Here is a 19,182-nt window from a genome sequence, read left to right on the forward strand (position 1 = left end):
TTCTATGTGGTTATCTGAGTCTGCTGACCCGTGTTGCAAGTTTGACAAGTTAACCTAGTTGACTCGAGTTTTTTTTTTAATTAGCATTTTTTCCAACTTCATCCTTCAATGTTGAATTTATTATGAATACTTCATGACTTGTTTTGGTTTGCTTTCTATAAAGGCTATTTCAGTCTCATGACCATGTTTTGATTTGAATTTATTATATCTTGGTAAAAATAAAATATAATAAAAGATACGAGGTTTGTAATTTTTATTGCATTGAATTTTTAATGGATCAATATGTTTTAAAATTTTAATTTTGAGCCTAAGTTCTTGTATAGAAGGTCTAAAGGCAAGGTAATAACCTAATGATAGGTGGATGAGGCTTGCGTCCATGCTCAACATCCTTAGACTTAGAAGAATGTTAGGCCTAGATAACATGGATCTAGGTCGTTTCTAGGCCCAACGACCTTTATATTGGCTATTAATCAAGTCCAAGAGGGCATAGGTTTAGCGAGCTACCAGATCCAATATTTTTAGATTCATCTATTTGCTTAGCTCAAGCAGACATGGATATGACGAGTTGTCAAACCCAACATCTTTGGGGCCAGCTATGTTTTGAGACTAAACAGACATAGATCTAGTGAGCTATTAGGCTCAACATCCTTAGGTTCAACTACTTGCTGAACCTAAACGGCTAAGGCCATTTAGGCACGGGTTAGACAACCCTCTCGACCCATCAACCTTGGGCTTGGATACGTGTCAAGCCTAATTGAGCATAAGTTTGTTTTGTTGTCATACTCATTAACTGCGGGCCTGATAATGTGTCAAACATGAAGGGTAAAGGTCTAGAGATCATTATAGGCTCTATATTGGGCTATAAAGCATTGTATGTTTATTCTTATGACTTTTAACATAAAATGTTATTATCAAGGATATTTGTCTCTCTACACCCATAGGCATATAAAAATCTATTAATAGCCTACCATATTTTCATCTCATTAATATTGTGTAAGAGATATTTATCCTTCATTAATGGTATTAGAAAGAAATGATTCTTCAGCCCCTCATCTCTAAAAAAAATAACAAGGTTTAAGGGCTATAAATACCCCTTGAACCATCAAGGTAAAGGGTGCACAATTCCTATTCTCTAGACATTAATACATTTAAATCCCGAAGTATTTGTTATATCAAAATAAGAACAAACACTCTTATTCTTAGAATATAAAGCTCATTCTTTTATCTATGGTAATCCCTTACTTAAAAGTTATTAGCAGGAAATTGTTATTGGCAAAAGAAGACTACCAATTTATGAGTAAGTCAATAAAAGCATGATGTCATGTTAACTCTCTTTGAACTCGTCAATTTGTATTATACAATCACATTACAATGCATAAGAATTTATTTATTAATTTATTTGATTTCCTAGGACCCATTCATAATCTCGACCAAAGTCTTTTTCCCCCCTTTAATTTATCTCAAATCTTACCATAATTTAAACTAACAACAATCATTACATATCCATTACACTAAAAAAAATACACCATGATCAAGTATTTCCTTAATTAATTCTCAAAAACCCCAAATCAATGTACACTAACAATTCAAATATAACTAAAGAGAATAATTACATTCATCATCGATTATCATCCTTTAGTAATACATATCAATCACATACAATTAATAAGCATTTAAACAAAATAAATCAATCCCTTTTTTTCTCCTAATTTAGCTCGCCCTTAGGCCTTCAAAACACATAGTTTCCTTCTTTATTTCATCAAAAATTTACATTAATTACCTTTTATTTCACACTAATAACCCCATTCAAGGTAAATTTTGTATTTCCTACAATTTTGACCAAGAGCCCTAATTTGAAAGTTTAAGGATTTTGCTTAAAATTTGACTAAACCTCGTTAAAAAATGAAATAATTGGTAGATGACACTTTACTCATCTATCTTATGCTCAATAAATGTCTCTCAAGTGAATTTCTTTCACTCATTTTTTCTCTTCAAAATCCTTTGGTTTCTCTCTCTAACTTTATTTTCACCATCACTATGGATTAATTTTAAGTGAATTTAAGAATACTTACAGCATTTTATAGAAAAATAATATACATATACATATATATATATATATATATATATATATATTATTTTAATAAATGATGATTTTTTTAAAAAAATATTCCAAGTTTCAAATTTTATGTAATAATTGTAGGGGTGATCATTTTTGGTTCAGTTCGGTTTTCACCAGGAAAAAACAGCCAAACCAAAAAAAAAGAGAACCGAACCTGAACTGGAACCGGTCGATTCCGGTCCGGTTTTTTGGATAAAAAACCGTACAGACCTATAGGCTTATTTTGGGCTTATTTGGGTTTTTTAATGGGCTTTGTAATTGATTTCTATTGGGCTTACAATTAATGTTGATATTGTATCATTTTCTTTGAAGATTCCAAATATATTTAATTATTTTACCCCTAAATATTCAATTGCATTAAATTATTATTATCAATCTTATTTTTATTAAATTTTTTAGCCAATGAATATTCATTCATATAAAATTATTAATATCAATCTTGTGTTCAATATATTTTTTAACTTACTAATATTTTCTACTTCCGAAAAGTTTAAATAAATAAAACACACTCACAATCACACACCAATAAGTTAAAATCCAAATTACAAACCATTGCCTTCAAAGGGCTTAACAAAAAAACAACAAATAATATTATCATAAAACACTCCAAGCCACAAAAAATAAATCTTCATGTGCACATCGTCTCAATAAAAAAGCACTTCGAGAGCATTGCACTTTGATTCCTGAAATTCATAATCTAGAATTATAACATGATAAATTAATTCAGAAGATATAAAAATAAAAAAAGATATTTATACCATATGTTTTCAATAAATACATCACAATTTGTGAACTAATTATCATCCGTTGCTAAATGCAACTTTCCGCCAAATTTTACAAAATAAAATATTAAACATGTTAGAATAAAAATGTGTTAATTAATAAATCATAAAATAAAAGGTGTAAGTTTTTAAGAAACATTACCTGATTTAAGATTTTTGTAGGTTTCAAAATCATTCATCAAGGTTGTATTATCAGTTGGAATTGGACCATGATGCAACCAATTTTGACAACAAATAAGTGCTTGAACTATTGCTGGAAATAGAGAACTTTGAAATTGGTCGAGTATACGACCACCTATGCTAAATGTTGATTCGGAAGCCACTGTGGATATAGGAATAACTAGAACATGTTGTGCAACTTTCGAAAGTATCTTATATTTTGAAGCATTAATCTTCCACCAACCCAAAATATCTAATTTATCATCATTAGGATCCTCACAACCATCAACCAAATACCTCTTAACCTCATTTCTATTTTCCATACTATCTTCCTCTAGTAAGTGCCTTTTGAATCAAGCTAAAGTGTTAACATCTACCTCCATGTCATCAATAGCATCATTAACATCTTGTTTATACCTATTATCATCCATCACTTCATCGACTTTCAAATAAAACTCATACAAGCTCACCAAATTATCTTTCACTTTTTTTGTTAGCAATTGTGCTTTGTCATAATCATACAACTCACCAAAACAAAATTTCACATATTTCAACTTAAGACGTGGATCCAAAACATTAGTCACATATAATAAAAAATTCTGATTTGCTCCACAACCCCAATACTTCTCAAACTTACTCATCATGTTCATCGCCATTCCACTCAAAAGATTATCTCTACTTTTACACAATTGCAACAAGTTTGTATGCATGTAAATCAATTCATTGAAGAAAGAATTTGATATAACATGCAATGAGCCAGAAAATTTAAATATAACCATGTAAAAGATCTTTAAAAACTTCAGCAAAGTTCTAGCATTTTCCTAATCCTCCAAACTAGGTGGTCCTATGTTTTTTTTATTCCCCTTTGAATCAACCTCTAAAAAGTAACTCACATACCTAGGTTCACTTTGACCTAACCTCACAAACATCTTTTCAAACTTTTCAACAGCTTCTAACATAAGATAAGTTGAATTCTATCGAGTTGCAACATCCAAACATAATGATTTCTTACACTCGATATGCAACTTTTCTGCACACTTCTTAAATGCAAGTAGCCTAGAAGGTAAAGATCTCACAAACCTAATTGCATTTCGAATCTTAACAACTGAAACATTCATCTCTTTCAAACCATCACATACAATAAGGTTTACAATGTGTGCACAACATCTAACATGCAAATGTTCATTTTACAATATATTAGTTGGCCAATCTTTCATTACATTCTTTAAATATGAAATAGTAACACTATTACAACTTGCATTGTCTACTGTAACAGTTAAAAGTTTATCAATCCCCTAATCTAACAAACAATTCTCAATAACTTGACCAATTGTCTCACCCATATGATTGGAAACTTGACAAAAATTCAGAATTTTTTTATGCAAATTCCATTCATTATCAATCCAATGAGCCTTAAGGACATATAGTTAATGTTTTGGATTGATGTTTATGTATGTGTTGTTAAACATAATCGTTGACCTTTAAGAGTTCTCTTTAATCTTTCCTTCTCTTCAACATAAAGTTTCAAACAATCTCTCATAACAGTGAAACGACAAGGAATGTTAAATCTAGGCTGCAAGGTCCTAGAAAATAATCTAAATCCCTTACCCTCCACAAAATTAAAAGGCAACTCATCAATTATAACCATTTTCACTAGTGCCTTTCTGCATTCATCATAATCATAACCTATTGCCTTAAGAGTTCCCATACTTGGATGTCCTAATTCACCCCCTACTTTATTAGGTTCTAATACCAAAATTTTTTGCTTCTTATCAACCATAAAATGAAACTTTTTGCATACTTTCAAATGACTCCACATATTACTTATCCCATTAATAATAGTATGACATGCATAATCCTTTCCATATAATTACATTCAGCTCTAGGGGTTGTAGGATCACCATTAAGTTTTGTAAAATGATCCCATATTTGTGATTTTTTTTTATCATCAACATTTCTTTTCCTTGATGCAAGGACTTGAAGTTGTTTACCTTTATTTTCCATGGTGGATACTGCAGTAGTTGATGTTGGGTTAGTGTTTGAACCTGGGGCATTGGTTGATGTTGGGGTAGTGCTAGTGGATGAACCACTTTGATTTTGAAAGTTTTCCATCTATAACTACCAAATGCAAATATGTTTATTATCACTTGCACAATTCTTTTCAGCATTTAATAAACATAAAGATTAAAATCATGTTTAAAAATTAAAATGAAACAAATATTACAGAAGTAACATGTCAAAACAAGCTTAGAAAATGTGTCAAAACAAGCTTAGAAAATCTATCAATGGAGGAAAAATAATTACAAAAGTAATAAAACAATGAATACAAGAATAACATGATTTTAATGAATACAAAATGCCAATCAAGATCATCCAAAACAGAATAATGAATACATTTTACAGAATGACAAAACAAAATCGAATAAAAAAAACCTATCAAAACAAAACTAGTTTGCAGAATCAAGTCAATCAACACAGGCTTATAAACATAATTTTAATCAAACTACTTGGTGTGACCTTATAAATCAACCAACACAGCAACAAAATCAACAATTCATTTGTTTTTAGTAATCAACCAACAAAGCAACAAAATCAACACAACAACAAAACAGAATCAACACAGTAACAGCAACTGAATCAACACAAGTTTACAGTAGCAGATTTTGAAATTACATTTATAAAACAGCAAAATAAACTGCAAAATTACATGTAAGATTCTAAAATTACATGTACAAGACAACTCTAATCCTAAACTGCAAACAATTGTAAGAAGTAAGAACGATAATTTTGATTAAAAATAATCATAATCCTAAACTGCTAAATCCCTTCTATTCAAACAAAGGAAAAACAAATTCGCTTTAATCACCCAAATAGCTATAAATTCTAATTTAAACCTAAACCAAAATTCATCACCCAACAAAATTGATTAAAAGTAACAATAAGTTTAACTGTATGAATTAATTAGAAAGGAGAAAAAAAATAAAACTCACTGGTTTTGAGAGGCTAAGGAAATCAGGAAACGTCGGTCTGATGAAAACACCGAGTCACCGACAGTGTTGATCCAGATTTCCAGTGGAGACTGAGGAAGAAATGTATAAACAATAAGCTTAACGGTATTAAAAATAACAATAACCTTAACCGAATTAATTAATTAATTAATTAGAAATGAGAAAAAAATATTAAAACTCACTAGTTTTGAGAGGTTGAGGAAACGTCGGTCTGATGGAAACACAGACTATTTTGGTCCAGTTGAGACTGAGGAAACGTCGATGGTCAATTTGTGTTTATGTTTTCTTAATCTAAGGAGTGTGAAGAGGGAGAGGCGAAGAGGCGAGAGGGGATGGGTTAAGGGTGCTCTGGTACGGGGGCAACTTTAGTGGAGGCCGGAGAGGGCAGAAGGCGAGGGGGATGGGGGTGGCTTTGAGTAGTGAGAGGAGAGATTGTTTGAAAATTGAAATTGAAAGGTTTAGGGTTAGCGGAGAGTAAACTGGCCAGAAAAGAGGGGCGCGGCGCAACTTTTTCTATTTATACTAGCCTAGCCTAGGGACCCTTTTTTGAACCGGTCTGGTCCGGTCCAGTTAAACCGGTTTCTGCACTACAAAATCAAAAACCAAACAGAGTCGAGGTTTTTTTTATATAATCTAAAAGGTTTAATCGGTTTTATTTTTCGGTTATTTTTTTTGTTGGTTTTATCAGTTTACTCGATTTCTTGGTTTTTTTGAACACCCCAAATAATTGTATTAATGGAAACTAATGAGAGTATTTGATTAAGATGGACAAAAACAAATTAACAAAAAATGCTGGGAATTTTCAAGGTTTGCCAAGAAAAGAAAAGAACAGGAAAGAGAGAAAGAAAAGGCATCTAAAAAATGACATATGGCAAGAGTTTAGTGGCGACTGTAAGATACCGTAAGTATCCTCACTGCAGAGTATTACCACCCGATTCAAGAAACTTACAGTAGTGACGTCAAACCCGAGCTTAAAACCCTAACGGCATACGCTCCCTCACTCTATCTCCCATCACGAACACAAGTGACAAAGGTTAGCTTTCTATAATCTGGCAATGCTTTTCTTTATTCATTTATTTTTAATCATTCTCTAACTTCATTTTTCAAATCCAACATTTGATTTTATTCAAAATAATAATATATTACACAAGCGCCTTGCCTTAAATCTTGTTTTAGCTCACTAATTTCTGGAAATTGGGTATTCTTTTGGTTTTATCGAGGCAAGATCTGAATTTAATTGCGACCCACATTTTACTTTCGTGATTTTTTTGTTCTTGGGATTAGGTTAGGTAAGCAGGAATGGCATCAAAGCTAACTCAATTGCAATCCAAGGCTTGTCAAGCCTCAAAGTTCGTGTCTAAACACGGTAGTGCTTATTACAAGCAGTTGTTAGAACAGAACAAGCAATATATCCAGGACCCACCTTCTGTTGAGAAATGCAATCTTTTGTCCAAGCAATTGTTTTACACTCGCCTTGCCAGGTCGGTCTCTCTTACTCGAATTCCATGACTTTGTTGCCCACTACAAAAAAAATGGACATATACATGATATCAATTTATTGCATGCTTCATAGATTTTTAAGTTTGCCACTGTTATCTTGGATTTCTGTGATATGTTATTTGCATCATTTACTTGTTTCTCTAGTTGGGATTTCTCGTATTGAAGACCTTGTGAATGTCGTTAATTGTTAGGTTATCAAACTGTTGCAGATGCCTGCAAAATTCTGAAGTGTGTGGAACCTCGTACTAGGTGGCTGTTTTGCTTAATTGTGAAATTTGGGATTGGATGATCTGTCTGATCTTAACCATCAACTTTGGATCTGTTTTGGGTTGTTTGCATTGCATGTGAGTCCTAAATTAAGCTGATGTATGGAATCCGCAAATATGACAATGTGGCATAGATTGTTTTAGCCTACGAAAAATTAATCTGATGTATGGAATCGGCAAATATGACTGTGGCATAGATTGTTTTAGCCTACGAAACAGTATTTGACTAGCTCAATCTGTAAACATATTCCATAGATCATGTCATGTCATTTACTTGTGTGGGTGTCCATGTGAATTGGTTGGATTGCATCGGTAAGCCAAGTAGTGGTTTTAGGCACGGAGAAAGGATTAGATCGAGCTTAAGCCTCATTTCTTATTCAGGGAATGTCTTTCATCCTGCTATGAGAATGCATCAATGAACTGCCTAAGAACTTTGTACATTAGTTCTGAGAAGAATGGCTTTCACAACTTACTTAATTGAACCTAAATAATAAAAATCAAGTTGGCCATTTCAAATGGCAGCTCATTGAAGGTAAGAAGGCGTTGTTGATAATTTTATTCCCACTGATGCTTGAAATACGAAAATCTATGTGCATTAATCAAGAACTGTTGTTGAACTAGTAAACCTTGATGCATTGAAAATGAATCTTTCATGAGCCGATGGAAGGTCAGACCTTCTGTAGACACAGCTTAAACTATTTCCAATACTATACAATGGAGAATCAGACACTTTCCATAACTTAAAACTGTTTCCAGCTAGCATATATATCCTTTGTTTTCTTCTAGGAAGGCTATGTAATATTGTGCTGTATATATTGTCAGCTAGCATATTTTTGAACCGGATCATGCATTATTTTTCTTGATGCATGCGTATATGTTGTTTTCTTTCTCCTGTCATATTCATGTTTTTTGAAGGTCATGAACCGATGTGTTTTCAAAATAGGAGTATGGAAATCACATAGATAGTTTTCTATATCATTCGATTCTTCCTTGCCTAGATGACATCATTAATGTTTTGGATTCCTAACTGGTTGGATCTCATGGAAATTTTGACATATAATTTGGTTTTAGGAACGGGAAATATTGTAGAGATGCTAAGGATAGATTCCATAGAGGTGCCTGCAAGATGTATATGTGAAACCAGAGAAAATATTTAAAAACACCGAACCTGTGTTGACTGTACATATTCCATGAGTATTCAAATCAGTATTATGTTGTGAACCAAGGGAAAAGAACACATTCCTTTCTTAAAAATTGTTTGCATGCATACTTTGAAGTAGCATCTTTTTAGCGAATCTATAGAACATTTCTTGTATACAGAAGTGAGAGAGGTAATATTACCTAAACAGTTCATGCACTTTGTGCTTAGACATGTATATGTCATATTAATCCATTTATTTGGGTATGTGAAACAGTATTCCTGTGCGTTCTGAAGCATTTTGGAAGGAGCTTGATTATGTCAAACACCTTTGGAAGCACAGGCAGGAGTTGAAGGTTGAGGATGCTGGCATTGCTGCTCTGTTTGGGCTGGAGTGTTTTGCTTGGTTCTGTGCTGGTGAGATAGTTGGTCGAGGGTTTACATTCACTGGCTACTATGTCTAGGTCCTGAAACAAGAAGATAATGCTTTGGAGTTGAACTGATAAAGCTTGAGATTTCTGTTTTTCCCCTTCATCATGTCGGCAATTGACTATTGCATATATACTAAATTTACTATCCTGCATAAAAATAGAAAAACTGGCCAGGAAAACTCATTTCTGTGATCTTCTGTATTTTAAATTTCTCTTTGCATTTGCCCATGTGCCAGGCAGCTGTCCCTTAGGCCCGATTTCTTTCGCTCAGAATAACGTCTCTGAAAATTCTTACAGGGAAAACTTTTTTTTCTAGAGATGAGTTACTTTATAGTTTTTTAATGCAATGATGAAAATTATCATGTACTGTTTCTTGTTTGTGATACAATTCCTTATGAGCAGTGTTTGTTTGAGTAGTAGGGGGGATTAATACTGACTGAGGCCGGCGCATGACTTCTAGCCCAAGATTTAAAAATTTCAGAACCATGGCGTTTTCAGGAAATTGATATGGTTTACTGGAGAAGGCTGTTGATTCACGTGCGTGGAAACTATAGCACCCTGGAATTGACATATATGTTTGCTGCTTTTATGGATTTCTGATGCTCATATCTGTTAAACAATCCGTGGCCAAAAGAACTTGGAAAACTAGTTAAGCAACTTTTGTTTGTGGCAAAAATGGTTGCTGTAGCAATTGAATTGTTTTTCCAATACGAGCTTGAATGTGAAAATGATAGTATTTTGTGCTGTTGGCCAGTGTCAGCGTTTTGGGCACTTCTATTAAATGTACTGTTCCTCTTGGAGGAAACTAACTGTGCAGTCACTGGAGCAACAACAGAGCAAAATACCCCAAAGTTAACAAAAGTGAACGATAAATAAAAGAAAGGAGATGGTCCATAATGTAACTCATTTAGGAAGCGCGCAACTAGAATGTACTCCACAGTTAATCTACTGATTACAGATCATATACCCTAATTGCAAAATTACAACTCAAAATCCCATGTCTGCCTTGTATAGAATCAAATATGGACGGGGTTAAGAAAGGGGATTCTGCAAAAATCTCTACAGCAGTTATAATTTGCTATTCAGCAGCCTGTATCAGACTTCTTTTAATTTAGAAGAGATGGTTCCTGAATGCCAGAGACACTTTTGGGGACAAAAGCATGACAAATGCTAAAGAATGGACCAAAGATCATTTTAGTAGCCTAGCTCACAAAGTCATGGTCAGCTTCTTCAGAGGTGCTCCTTGTGGTTGAAATGGCTTTAGCTGAAGGTAGAGTTTCTACCACTGCATCTGCCAGATCTGTGATGGAGGATGAGGTGCAACCCAGAGCAGGTACACAGCCCCAGTTCACCATTCCAGATTCACGAGCCAACTCCTTGTATTCCATATCAATCTCTTCGAGTGTCTATATGTGTTCACTGAGTCAGCTGCGATTTCAATTGACATAACAACAGGTCAATCTTAAAGTTCTCATTTGAATTAAATTAGAGCAAGAGTGTGCTGTACTATCCAACTAAACAGATTTCAATTTGTCACACTGAAACGTAAAAAGAATACATCGTGCATGACTTTATTGAGAACAACTACCAATCTTATAAAACTCGAAAAAAAGTACTTAAAACTCACACCAAGGGCCTTCGGTCTGGACACAATGTGTACCAATCCAGTGAGGAAAATTAGCTTGTGCTGTCAAATCCAAAATACCGTCCATACAGTACGACCAGCAGTCCATATTTAATAGAATTTCATGACATACAGGAACAGTTTAGGTTCATAGATGCATGAAACATTCAAAAGATCAGCACCCCACATGTTGTAAGCCCTATGACACCATAAAGTATTTTGGTACGAGACATTCTTCAAAGTAGCATCTGTAGCGCATTGATGGGAACTCATACTTGCCTGCTTGGAATCCAAAACACTAATGGATTGGTCAAATATCATTCTTTTTATATACAAACAAAGCAAAGTTATCTTCAGAGTTGAGACTTCATTTAATAATCACAAGTTTCTGGAATCCACTGATTGTAATGCAGTGTATTAACAGGCCAAACATCATGAAAGAAGTCACATCATGAGAACATTCATTGTTTAAGATACCAACCAAACAAATCGTTAAAGTTGGTGATGTAATATACTTGGATCAATGTGGAATGCATAAACCTACTGAAAGGTGCCTGAATGACAGCGATTAATTCCATGAAAAAGGAAACTGCCAATTGCATACCTTACAGGTACAGCTAGAAGACTTTTAACACCTCTATGGCCAAGCTCAACAAGAACTTCATCAGTGTAGGGCTTCAGCCATTGTACAGGTCCAACTCGGCTCTAGTAAAAATAAAATAAAATAAAAGAGGGATAATAGGTCATATTGCAAGATATAAGCAATAATAAACATAGTTAAAGGTACAACCTAATGATGGAAATAAGGAAAGAATGCTCAAGTAAAATAGACAGCAACCCAGTATAGCACTCATAAACCAGGAGCAATACTGAGTGGTAAACCTTGTGAACTTAGATAGTATAACCAACCTCATAAGCAAGAGTATGATCATTGTGAAATCCTCTAGCTTTTAACTCTTGCATTATTAAGTAGATGCACTCCTCCATCTGATCTTCGTGAGGATCTCCTGCATCCTGCACGTAACTCAATGACCACTACATGGGCACTGAAGAATATCATGACCTAAGATTCCATACAAAAGAAGAAAGAGTCAGAATAACCAGTGCACGCCTACCTAAGAAAATAGACTGTTTTTGGGCGCCACAGAATTATGCATAAAAAAAATTCAATAATTGAACTCACTTCTTCAGGCTTAGCAAATTTTTGTAGCTCTTCACCAATCAAGTCAGCCATTGACTTGATATAACCTTCTCATTGATATCAGGACTGTACAATGGCAACTGGCTACCATGATAGATATGCATCTTCTCTGAAAGTTCACTCACATCCAGAGAGGTTTTAGGTAATACTTTCTATGTGCTGCAAAAAGAAAACAAGAAATTGATACAAATATAACACCTGAATATATTCTGGAGAACATGGAGACTCGACCCAGTTGTGGATATTGAGAGCTGAGGATAAAGAGGCAACACAACAAGCTTTGCTATGCTATCCCTCTTAATGTGTCAGATAAAATTAAAAATACAAGTTAGATAGGTCTGCAATCAAAAGCTTATGTAATTAGGAGATTCACAATTAGTTTGAAAGGATTTGATAATTTGTAGAAAGATTAAAGTCTCACCTGATGAATTGCTTCTTCAGTGAAAGGGTACCTGCCGGTAACGCATCCCGACATAAACATTGGCAGTCAAACCCTTGTTGGCTTGCAAAGCCATTTCGATCCCATCAGCCTGCAACAATTTTCTCGAAGTGTAAATGCATTTGTCTACAGGAAGAAGCAGTGGCACACATAAAACTGATAAAAGGAAAGAAAGCAGCAGAATGACCAAAACATGCTTTTCTGAAAGAAAACTTGAATTCTAATTCTTAAAGAGGACATGCATTCTACCAGCTCGTCTGTAATTTTACGCAAACGGGAACCACCTCCAATAGAAGCATACCCTTCTTTACTTTTAGGAGCACGGAGCACGGAGCACGGAGATTAATTTTGCCAAAGGTCTCTGAAGAAACCGAAACAGCCAAGGAAGTCTTATAATATCCTGCATTGTAACCTTATAATTGTCAGTTCTACTCCAAAACTGAAGGAAGAAAGCTGTCTAAGACGAAGAACTGTCCATTAGCTGCTGCTGCAAGAAAGAAGGTTCTCAAAGCCGCGTCGTTTTGGTGGGATCCCATTTTTGGTTCCTTAAATTACCCTTGTCAAAGAGATACTCCATGTGCAAACCCTTTGTCTAAACTGGTAAATGCAAGTCCGGCTTTGTTTTAGGGTTTTTGCGAACCACTATATAAGCTTGTGCTAATCACCTAAACTACATCCCGCGTGCTCTACTTTCTGTGCCACGACACGACACGTCTCTGTTTCTTCTACTTTGTTTTTTCAATTTATGTAAAGCATAAATCTAATTTCTCTAATGTGTATGGAGAGGCTCCATAACAGAGTCAACAGCAGGCGCCGATCCATGGCGATCTGACTGCCGCTTGGAGCCAAAATTCAGTTTTGCCCGGATGAAGATACCTTGGAACTCATTGTTGTTTCTTGACACAATAATCCGGTTACATCTCTTCTTTGTTTTTTTCAATTGAAAGGATTTTCTTCTTAAAAGAAAAAAAGAACAAAAATTGGAGGCACCCAGTCAGACACGGGTGATTATTGGTTTATTTGATGCCAAATCACCTTTTGCATGGTGCCTAAATTGAGCTGCTTTCACGATTGGGGTGGGTCATTGCTTGATCATGGCTTCCTTCAAGTTTTAAGCAGCTAAATCCCCTAATGGTCTTTCTTACAATGTTTGAAATTGGTCTTTTTGCAGTTTTTCAAATAAACATCTCGTTTTTTTCTCTTTCTTGTCGTTTTCGATTTGTTAAACATGTTCATCTTTAGACAGCACCCAAATGTCAAGTGGTGATTCGGGCTATTCATCAACGGTGAGATCTAGGCTGAGCTTTTAATTGGATGCCATTGCTGATCTGGTGCAGAACTGTATTTGGACTTCCAGTGAGCAAATCATACACTTTAGCTAAACGCTTAACTATATTTTGACTTCCATTTGGACCAATCCAGAGAATCTGTAATGTGCTTTGAACTTCTACCCTTCATTTTTGGGACCAGAGTCCGCGTTGATGTAGTTGGTGGGTTCGTATGACTTGAAATTCTTGATTCTACAGCCTTTCTACAGGCTATAAAGTAGCATGAAGTGCCGGATTCGAAGGAAAGAAAACCAGCCAGAAATTTGAACATGCAATCACAAATACAGGAGTTAACCACCGTCTCTAAGCAAGTAGGAAGCCCGACTCCGGGAGTTAATCAAAGCACCAATTGAGGCTTGCTCTCACTGTTGAACACGGGACTATTTTTCAGTTGAAATGCCATAAACGATATTCATGAGAATGGGAGTGGAGTGTGCAAACGTGCAAAGACTTGCTATCCAATCCGGTTTTGGGAAGGATGGGATGAAGGAAAAGATAAATGGAAGCCTGAACTGTCAAGAGATGATGAGGAGAGAAGGAGCAACGCTGAGCGTTTTGGGAGTAAAGTATGCCAGCTTGCTGCGACAAAACAACACAATCCAATTCTGGGAAGGAGGAGGTGAAGGAATGGATAAACAGAAGCAAAGGACACAAAACAGGCAAGAGAAGATAAGCTGGAAGGGGTCAACAGGTGAGAGAACAAAATTTAAGAGTTATATAGGCACAACATGCGGACATTTTTGGAGTTCCATCAGAGTTAACGAGATTTGTAGCTGGTTTTACATTTTCTTCCAGTTTCAATCTGCTGCTGCAGGTGAGAAGTTTAGAATCCAACTGCCAGTTATATGACTGTTGGAAATTCAACTTAATCAATTTCGATTCACTACCAGATGGACAAAAAGGCAAGCTGAGTCAATCAGAAAATGGAAATTCAAAAAAAAAAAATTGCATTTGATATGAAAGCATGCACAAGTATTTTTCTCATCTAGTGAATCTGATTCAACCGAGGACATTTAATAACCTCACAATTCCTTTAAGCTGATTCACAGGAGCAGGAATTGTACTCAAAACAATCCTCGAAGATGATAAACAGAACCACCACTCATTCAAAGCTGCAAGTATTCATTCATATCAGATACCACACATGGTGCCTGATGAATTTTCGATAGCCACTTCATCACAAAAGAACAAGTACAGGAATTGCTAATGGATCACATCAGAGGCATATCGAAGATATAACAAATCCACCCTGGTAAAAGAGTTCTAAAAATAAACTGGCAAAATCGATTCAATAATATCAAGTTCCATGCAACCAAAATTCCAGTGTACAGGAAAATTTTGCACATAAATTTTCTGCAAACTAAAGCGTCCAAACCACAATGAAGAATTACAAAACTACATTGATATCATATAACTCCATTCTAGCTAGGAAGCGGCTACGCCCATCAGTAAGAATCATCAAAAGCAGCAATCACAATCGAATGGGCAAAGAGGGGTACCTCCACCACTGCTATTGTTAAAACCCAATTCATCTTCTGTATATATGCTGAATCCATCTTCTGTTTTCTTTCGAGACTTAGAAGGCGGATCAGTAAATCTTCTCTCTTCATCTTCTTTACTCTTCTTCTTCTTTTTCTTCATCGATTTCGGTTTCTCTTCTCCATTTACATTTGCCTTATCAGCCTTTATTTGTTCAGGTTTCTTCCTCTTCTTTCCAGAGAAGATATCATCAATCTCATTACCTGATTTCTCTGGTGTTGATGAGGGTTTTGCCTGCTGTACATCTGCATTTTCTTTTTCTTGTGTAGGTTTCTTGGAAGAACTCTTTTTGGGCATACTGAATCAAGCTAAAAGTTTGATACCCTGTTGTTTTACTAAAATCCATGAAAAAAACAAGAATGCCAAGTATCAATCACCCAATTCAAATGCCAACTAACAATCCTCGAATTCACTAATGGTTTTGAAGACCAACTGATGTAAGTCAACTGACCGGAGAATAGAAGAGTAACAAACAAATAACATCGACATACAACAAAACTTCTAGCTCAAAAACAGCAAAACAAAAGGGCCACGGCCAGCAACCTGAATTCCCACATAAGATGCAGCAAATGGTTCAAACTCGAGAATATCTCGGAATGTCATTTTCTTCTTTATTGTCATGGGCAGAGAAAAAAGATGAAAATTCTCAGTTGATATGCATTGTTTAGTAACCAAAGAAAGTGTACATCTAAAAAAGTCGCCAAATTAATTGTTCTCAGGCTAAATCCTTTGCTACGTTTTCCAGGCAAACACAAGCAAGTCGGGGTTTTTTTAAAAAAAAAAAAACTATTTTTAGTATGAAAATCAAAATCAAATAGAAGGTAGGAATTATGAAACAGATAAGAGAGCATAAATATGGCAGTAAGAAAAAAAAAACAAAAAACGGGGAGGGAGAGAGAGAGAACTAACCTTAGCTTGCTTGCTACCTGTTGAGATTGGAGACGAAGCAAGGAAAGAAGAACTCTAAAACCCTTAACGTGATGGACGACGCGACTGCGGAGGATTCTGTGGTTTTGTAGGTAACGCTACTGTATTCGCATCCCCAGGATATTACTGTGCGGTCTTTAACGTGGAAGGTTGGATTCTGATCTCATCATCAATACCTGTTTTATTCAGGTGTGTGATTTGTAAAGCTTCAAATTTCTCTTTTCTTCGAGTTTTTTTAAGTGATAATAAATGAATTTTAAAATATTCTTCTTCTATTTTAATTTTTATTTTATTTTCGGCACTCCAATACTGAAGAAATATAAGAGTAATTTCAAATCTATAAAGACATTTTCTAGCAAGGATAATTTTAAAACTTGGTCCGGTCTGATAGGTCGATCCGGAAGTTGGCTAACTTAAAGTTGAAATCAGGCTGAGTTGAAAAAAAAATTAAAAAAAAACCCGGTGTGATCCGGCTGACCTGATAAAATTTGCTTAAAAATCTAATTTTAAATCATTGATTTTTGTTCGTTTTATTAAAATAATATCGTTATAATTTAAAAAAAATATATAACCAACCTGATAACCGGTCAAAATCTAAAACTCGAATCTAAAAATAGGTTTGCATGCTTGGCTTTGATAAGTCACTAAAAAATTATTGATTTCACTGCAAATACCCTCACAAAACATTAACATTGTTTATTAAAATAATGTTATTTTTTTAATTCCTTTTTAGTTAGTCACGAAACTTTTTCTTTCTTTTCTATCCTTACACATTCTGTTGAATTTGTTTTGATTACCTTGGGATTCTTAGAGTGTCAACAGTCAAGAACAAGTCCTCATACGTGGTTTATGTTTAATTTTACAAAAATAAATTTGGTTTTATTAATTAAACAATATTGAAAATACATAGATTCAAATTGACTTTGTGAATTAAACAAAGTGTTTTTTAACTATTCAAAACACGCCTTTTCTTTTTGCCTTAACATTTTGTCAAATTTATTTTTTGGTCCCTTTAGTTTGAGAATAATTCATTTTGATATAAAACTTTCTTTTCTTTACATATTAGTCCATGAATTTGAGAAATGAAAGATAAAGTCATCCAAAAACAACGGTTGAGGAAGAAAACATTTGGTTGGCCACATTTTTACCCATAAACGTATTTTAAAAATTAGAATGAGATCCATTTAGATTTTTTTTATTCATTTAATTTTTTTATTTTTCAATTAATTAAGAATATTTTAAAGCTGGTAAGTTTATGGATGTTTTATAGTGTTTCTGAGGTGTTTTTAGATTTAAACAACTTGAAAATTAAACTTTTAGGGTTCAAGTAATTTTTCGATCATTAAGAATGACTAAAAACATAACAACAAACAATAGTTCACCCATCATTAGAAGCATTTTATTACCTCTCTCTCTCTCTCTCTCTCTCTCTCTCTCTCTCTCTCTCTCTCTCTCTCTCTCTCTCTCTCTCTCTCTCTCTCTCTCTCTCTATATATATATATATATATATATATATAAAGAGAGAGAAGTATGTTATATTGGCTTTTTTTTTTTTTGGTAACCCGGGGTGTCTGGGCCAGCTTACGCGCACCACAACTAATCTCCGGACCCACTGAACACCCTGCAATCCCAGTAGGCATGTAAGACACCACAGGGGTGACAGGCATGCACGTTAGGGCTCGAACCCAGGTGATAGAGGCAAGGAAACCTTGCCTCTGCCGCTGGGCTACAAGCCCTGGTGTGTTATATTGGCTTTTTAAATAAAACAAATGTATAGTCTTAGCTTGATAGACATAAAGACATGGGCTTTTTTTTTAGAAAGCTAGGCATTACTAGACTGCCCAGAGCCGCATGCTTGCTCTATTTTTTGTTGTTTTTTTTATATTATTTATAGCCTATTATTATTTAAAAAAATTATTGGGTTGCTCTTTTGATAACATGTTGCTCTTCTAATAACGTATATGTTTGTTATTATATACTTAAATAATTTTTTTTAGGAAAAAGATGTTATTAAATCAATCAAGTTCATAATCTAAGTTGTCATTTTAGTAGATTGGCTCGAGTTAACCTAGATCAATTGAAGATATCGTTGTCTCAAAATTAAAAAAAAAATTTAAATTAATTAATGTTAAATATTATAAATATATTAATTTATTATATTTTTAAATTTTAAATTAATTAGAATATATTTTAGATATTATTTTATTAAATATTATTTATTTTTTTCTTTACTTTTCAAATAAGATTGTAGCATTTTTTTCATAATATTAGTAAGTATTTTTTAACAGCCCATTGTTATTTTTCTTAACAAAAAATTAACGAATCACAGCCTCAACACGAGAATTTTAGTCTGCTAACATTAGGAAAGTAACATCAAACTGTACTATCATCTATTATCTGCTTGGAGTTTGAATCTTTTAGAAAGTATTACTTAAATTATAGTGAAGACACTCCATGAGAGTTCAACAACATATATAAAAAAGAAATTAACAATATGCATATAAACCTTACAAAAGGTTGTATACGTGTTATTTCTAAATAAGGTGATTGGGTTTTGTTGCATATGAGAAAATATTTTCATATCATAAAAAATCTAAGTTGCAGCCTAGAGAAAATGGTTATTCTAAGTTCTTAAATAAATCAACAACAATGCATATAAAATAGATCTTTCAGATGAGTATAATATTAGTGCTTCTTTTAATGTTTATAATCTTTCTCTAT

General features: G+C 34.2%; 2 protein-coding genes and 1 pseudogene across 2 annotated transcripts; 1 reads left to right on the plus strand and 2 right to left on the minus strand.

The window, feature by feature from the left end:
- Window positions 1-6,944: 6,944 nt before the first annotated feature.
- On the plus strand, window positions 6,945-9,769 carry LOC133674474 (uncharacterized). Its single transcript, XM_062095585.1, has 3 exons — window positions 6,945-7,101; window positions 7,353-7,549; window positions 9,250-9,769. Exons 2-3 carry the CDS (start codon window positions 7,368-7,370, stop codon window positions 9,434-9,436), a joined length of 369 nt encoding a protein of 122 aa, XP_061951569.1. The 5' UTR covers window positions 6,945-7,101; window positions 7,353-7,367; the 3' UTR covers window positions 9,437-9,769.
- A 521-nt stretch (window positions 9,770-10,290) lies between these two features.
- On the minus strand, window positions 10,291-13,342 carry LOC133674473 (ferrochelatase-2, chloroplastic-like; annotated as a pseudogene).
- Window positions 13,343-14,994: 1,652 nt separating this feature from the next.
- On the minus strand, window positions 14,995-15,831 carry LOC133674684 (H/ACA ribonucleoprotein complex subunit 4-like). The gene is made up of 2 exons (XM_062095895.1): window positions 15,495-15,831; window positions 14,995-15,107 (listed from the first exon to the last, which is right to left on the minus strand). The coding sequence occupies exons 1-2, from the start codon at window positions 15,829-15,831 to the stop codon at window positions 14,995-14,997; spliced, it is 450 nt and encodes a 149-aa protein (XP_061951879.1).
- Between the last annotated feature and the right edge of the window lie 3,351 nt (window positions 15,832-19,182).

Source organism: Populus nigra, chromosome 15 (assembly GCF_951802175.1).
Source record: "Populus nigra chromosome 15, ddPopNigr1.1, whole genome shotgun sequence".
Lineage (NCBI taxonomy): Eukaryota > Viridiplantae > Streptophyta > Magnoliopsida > Malpighiales > Salicaceae > Populus > Populus nigra.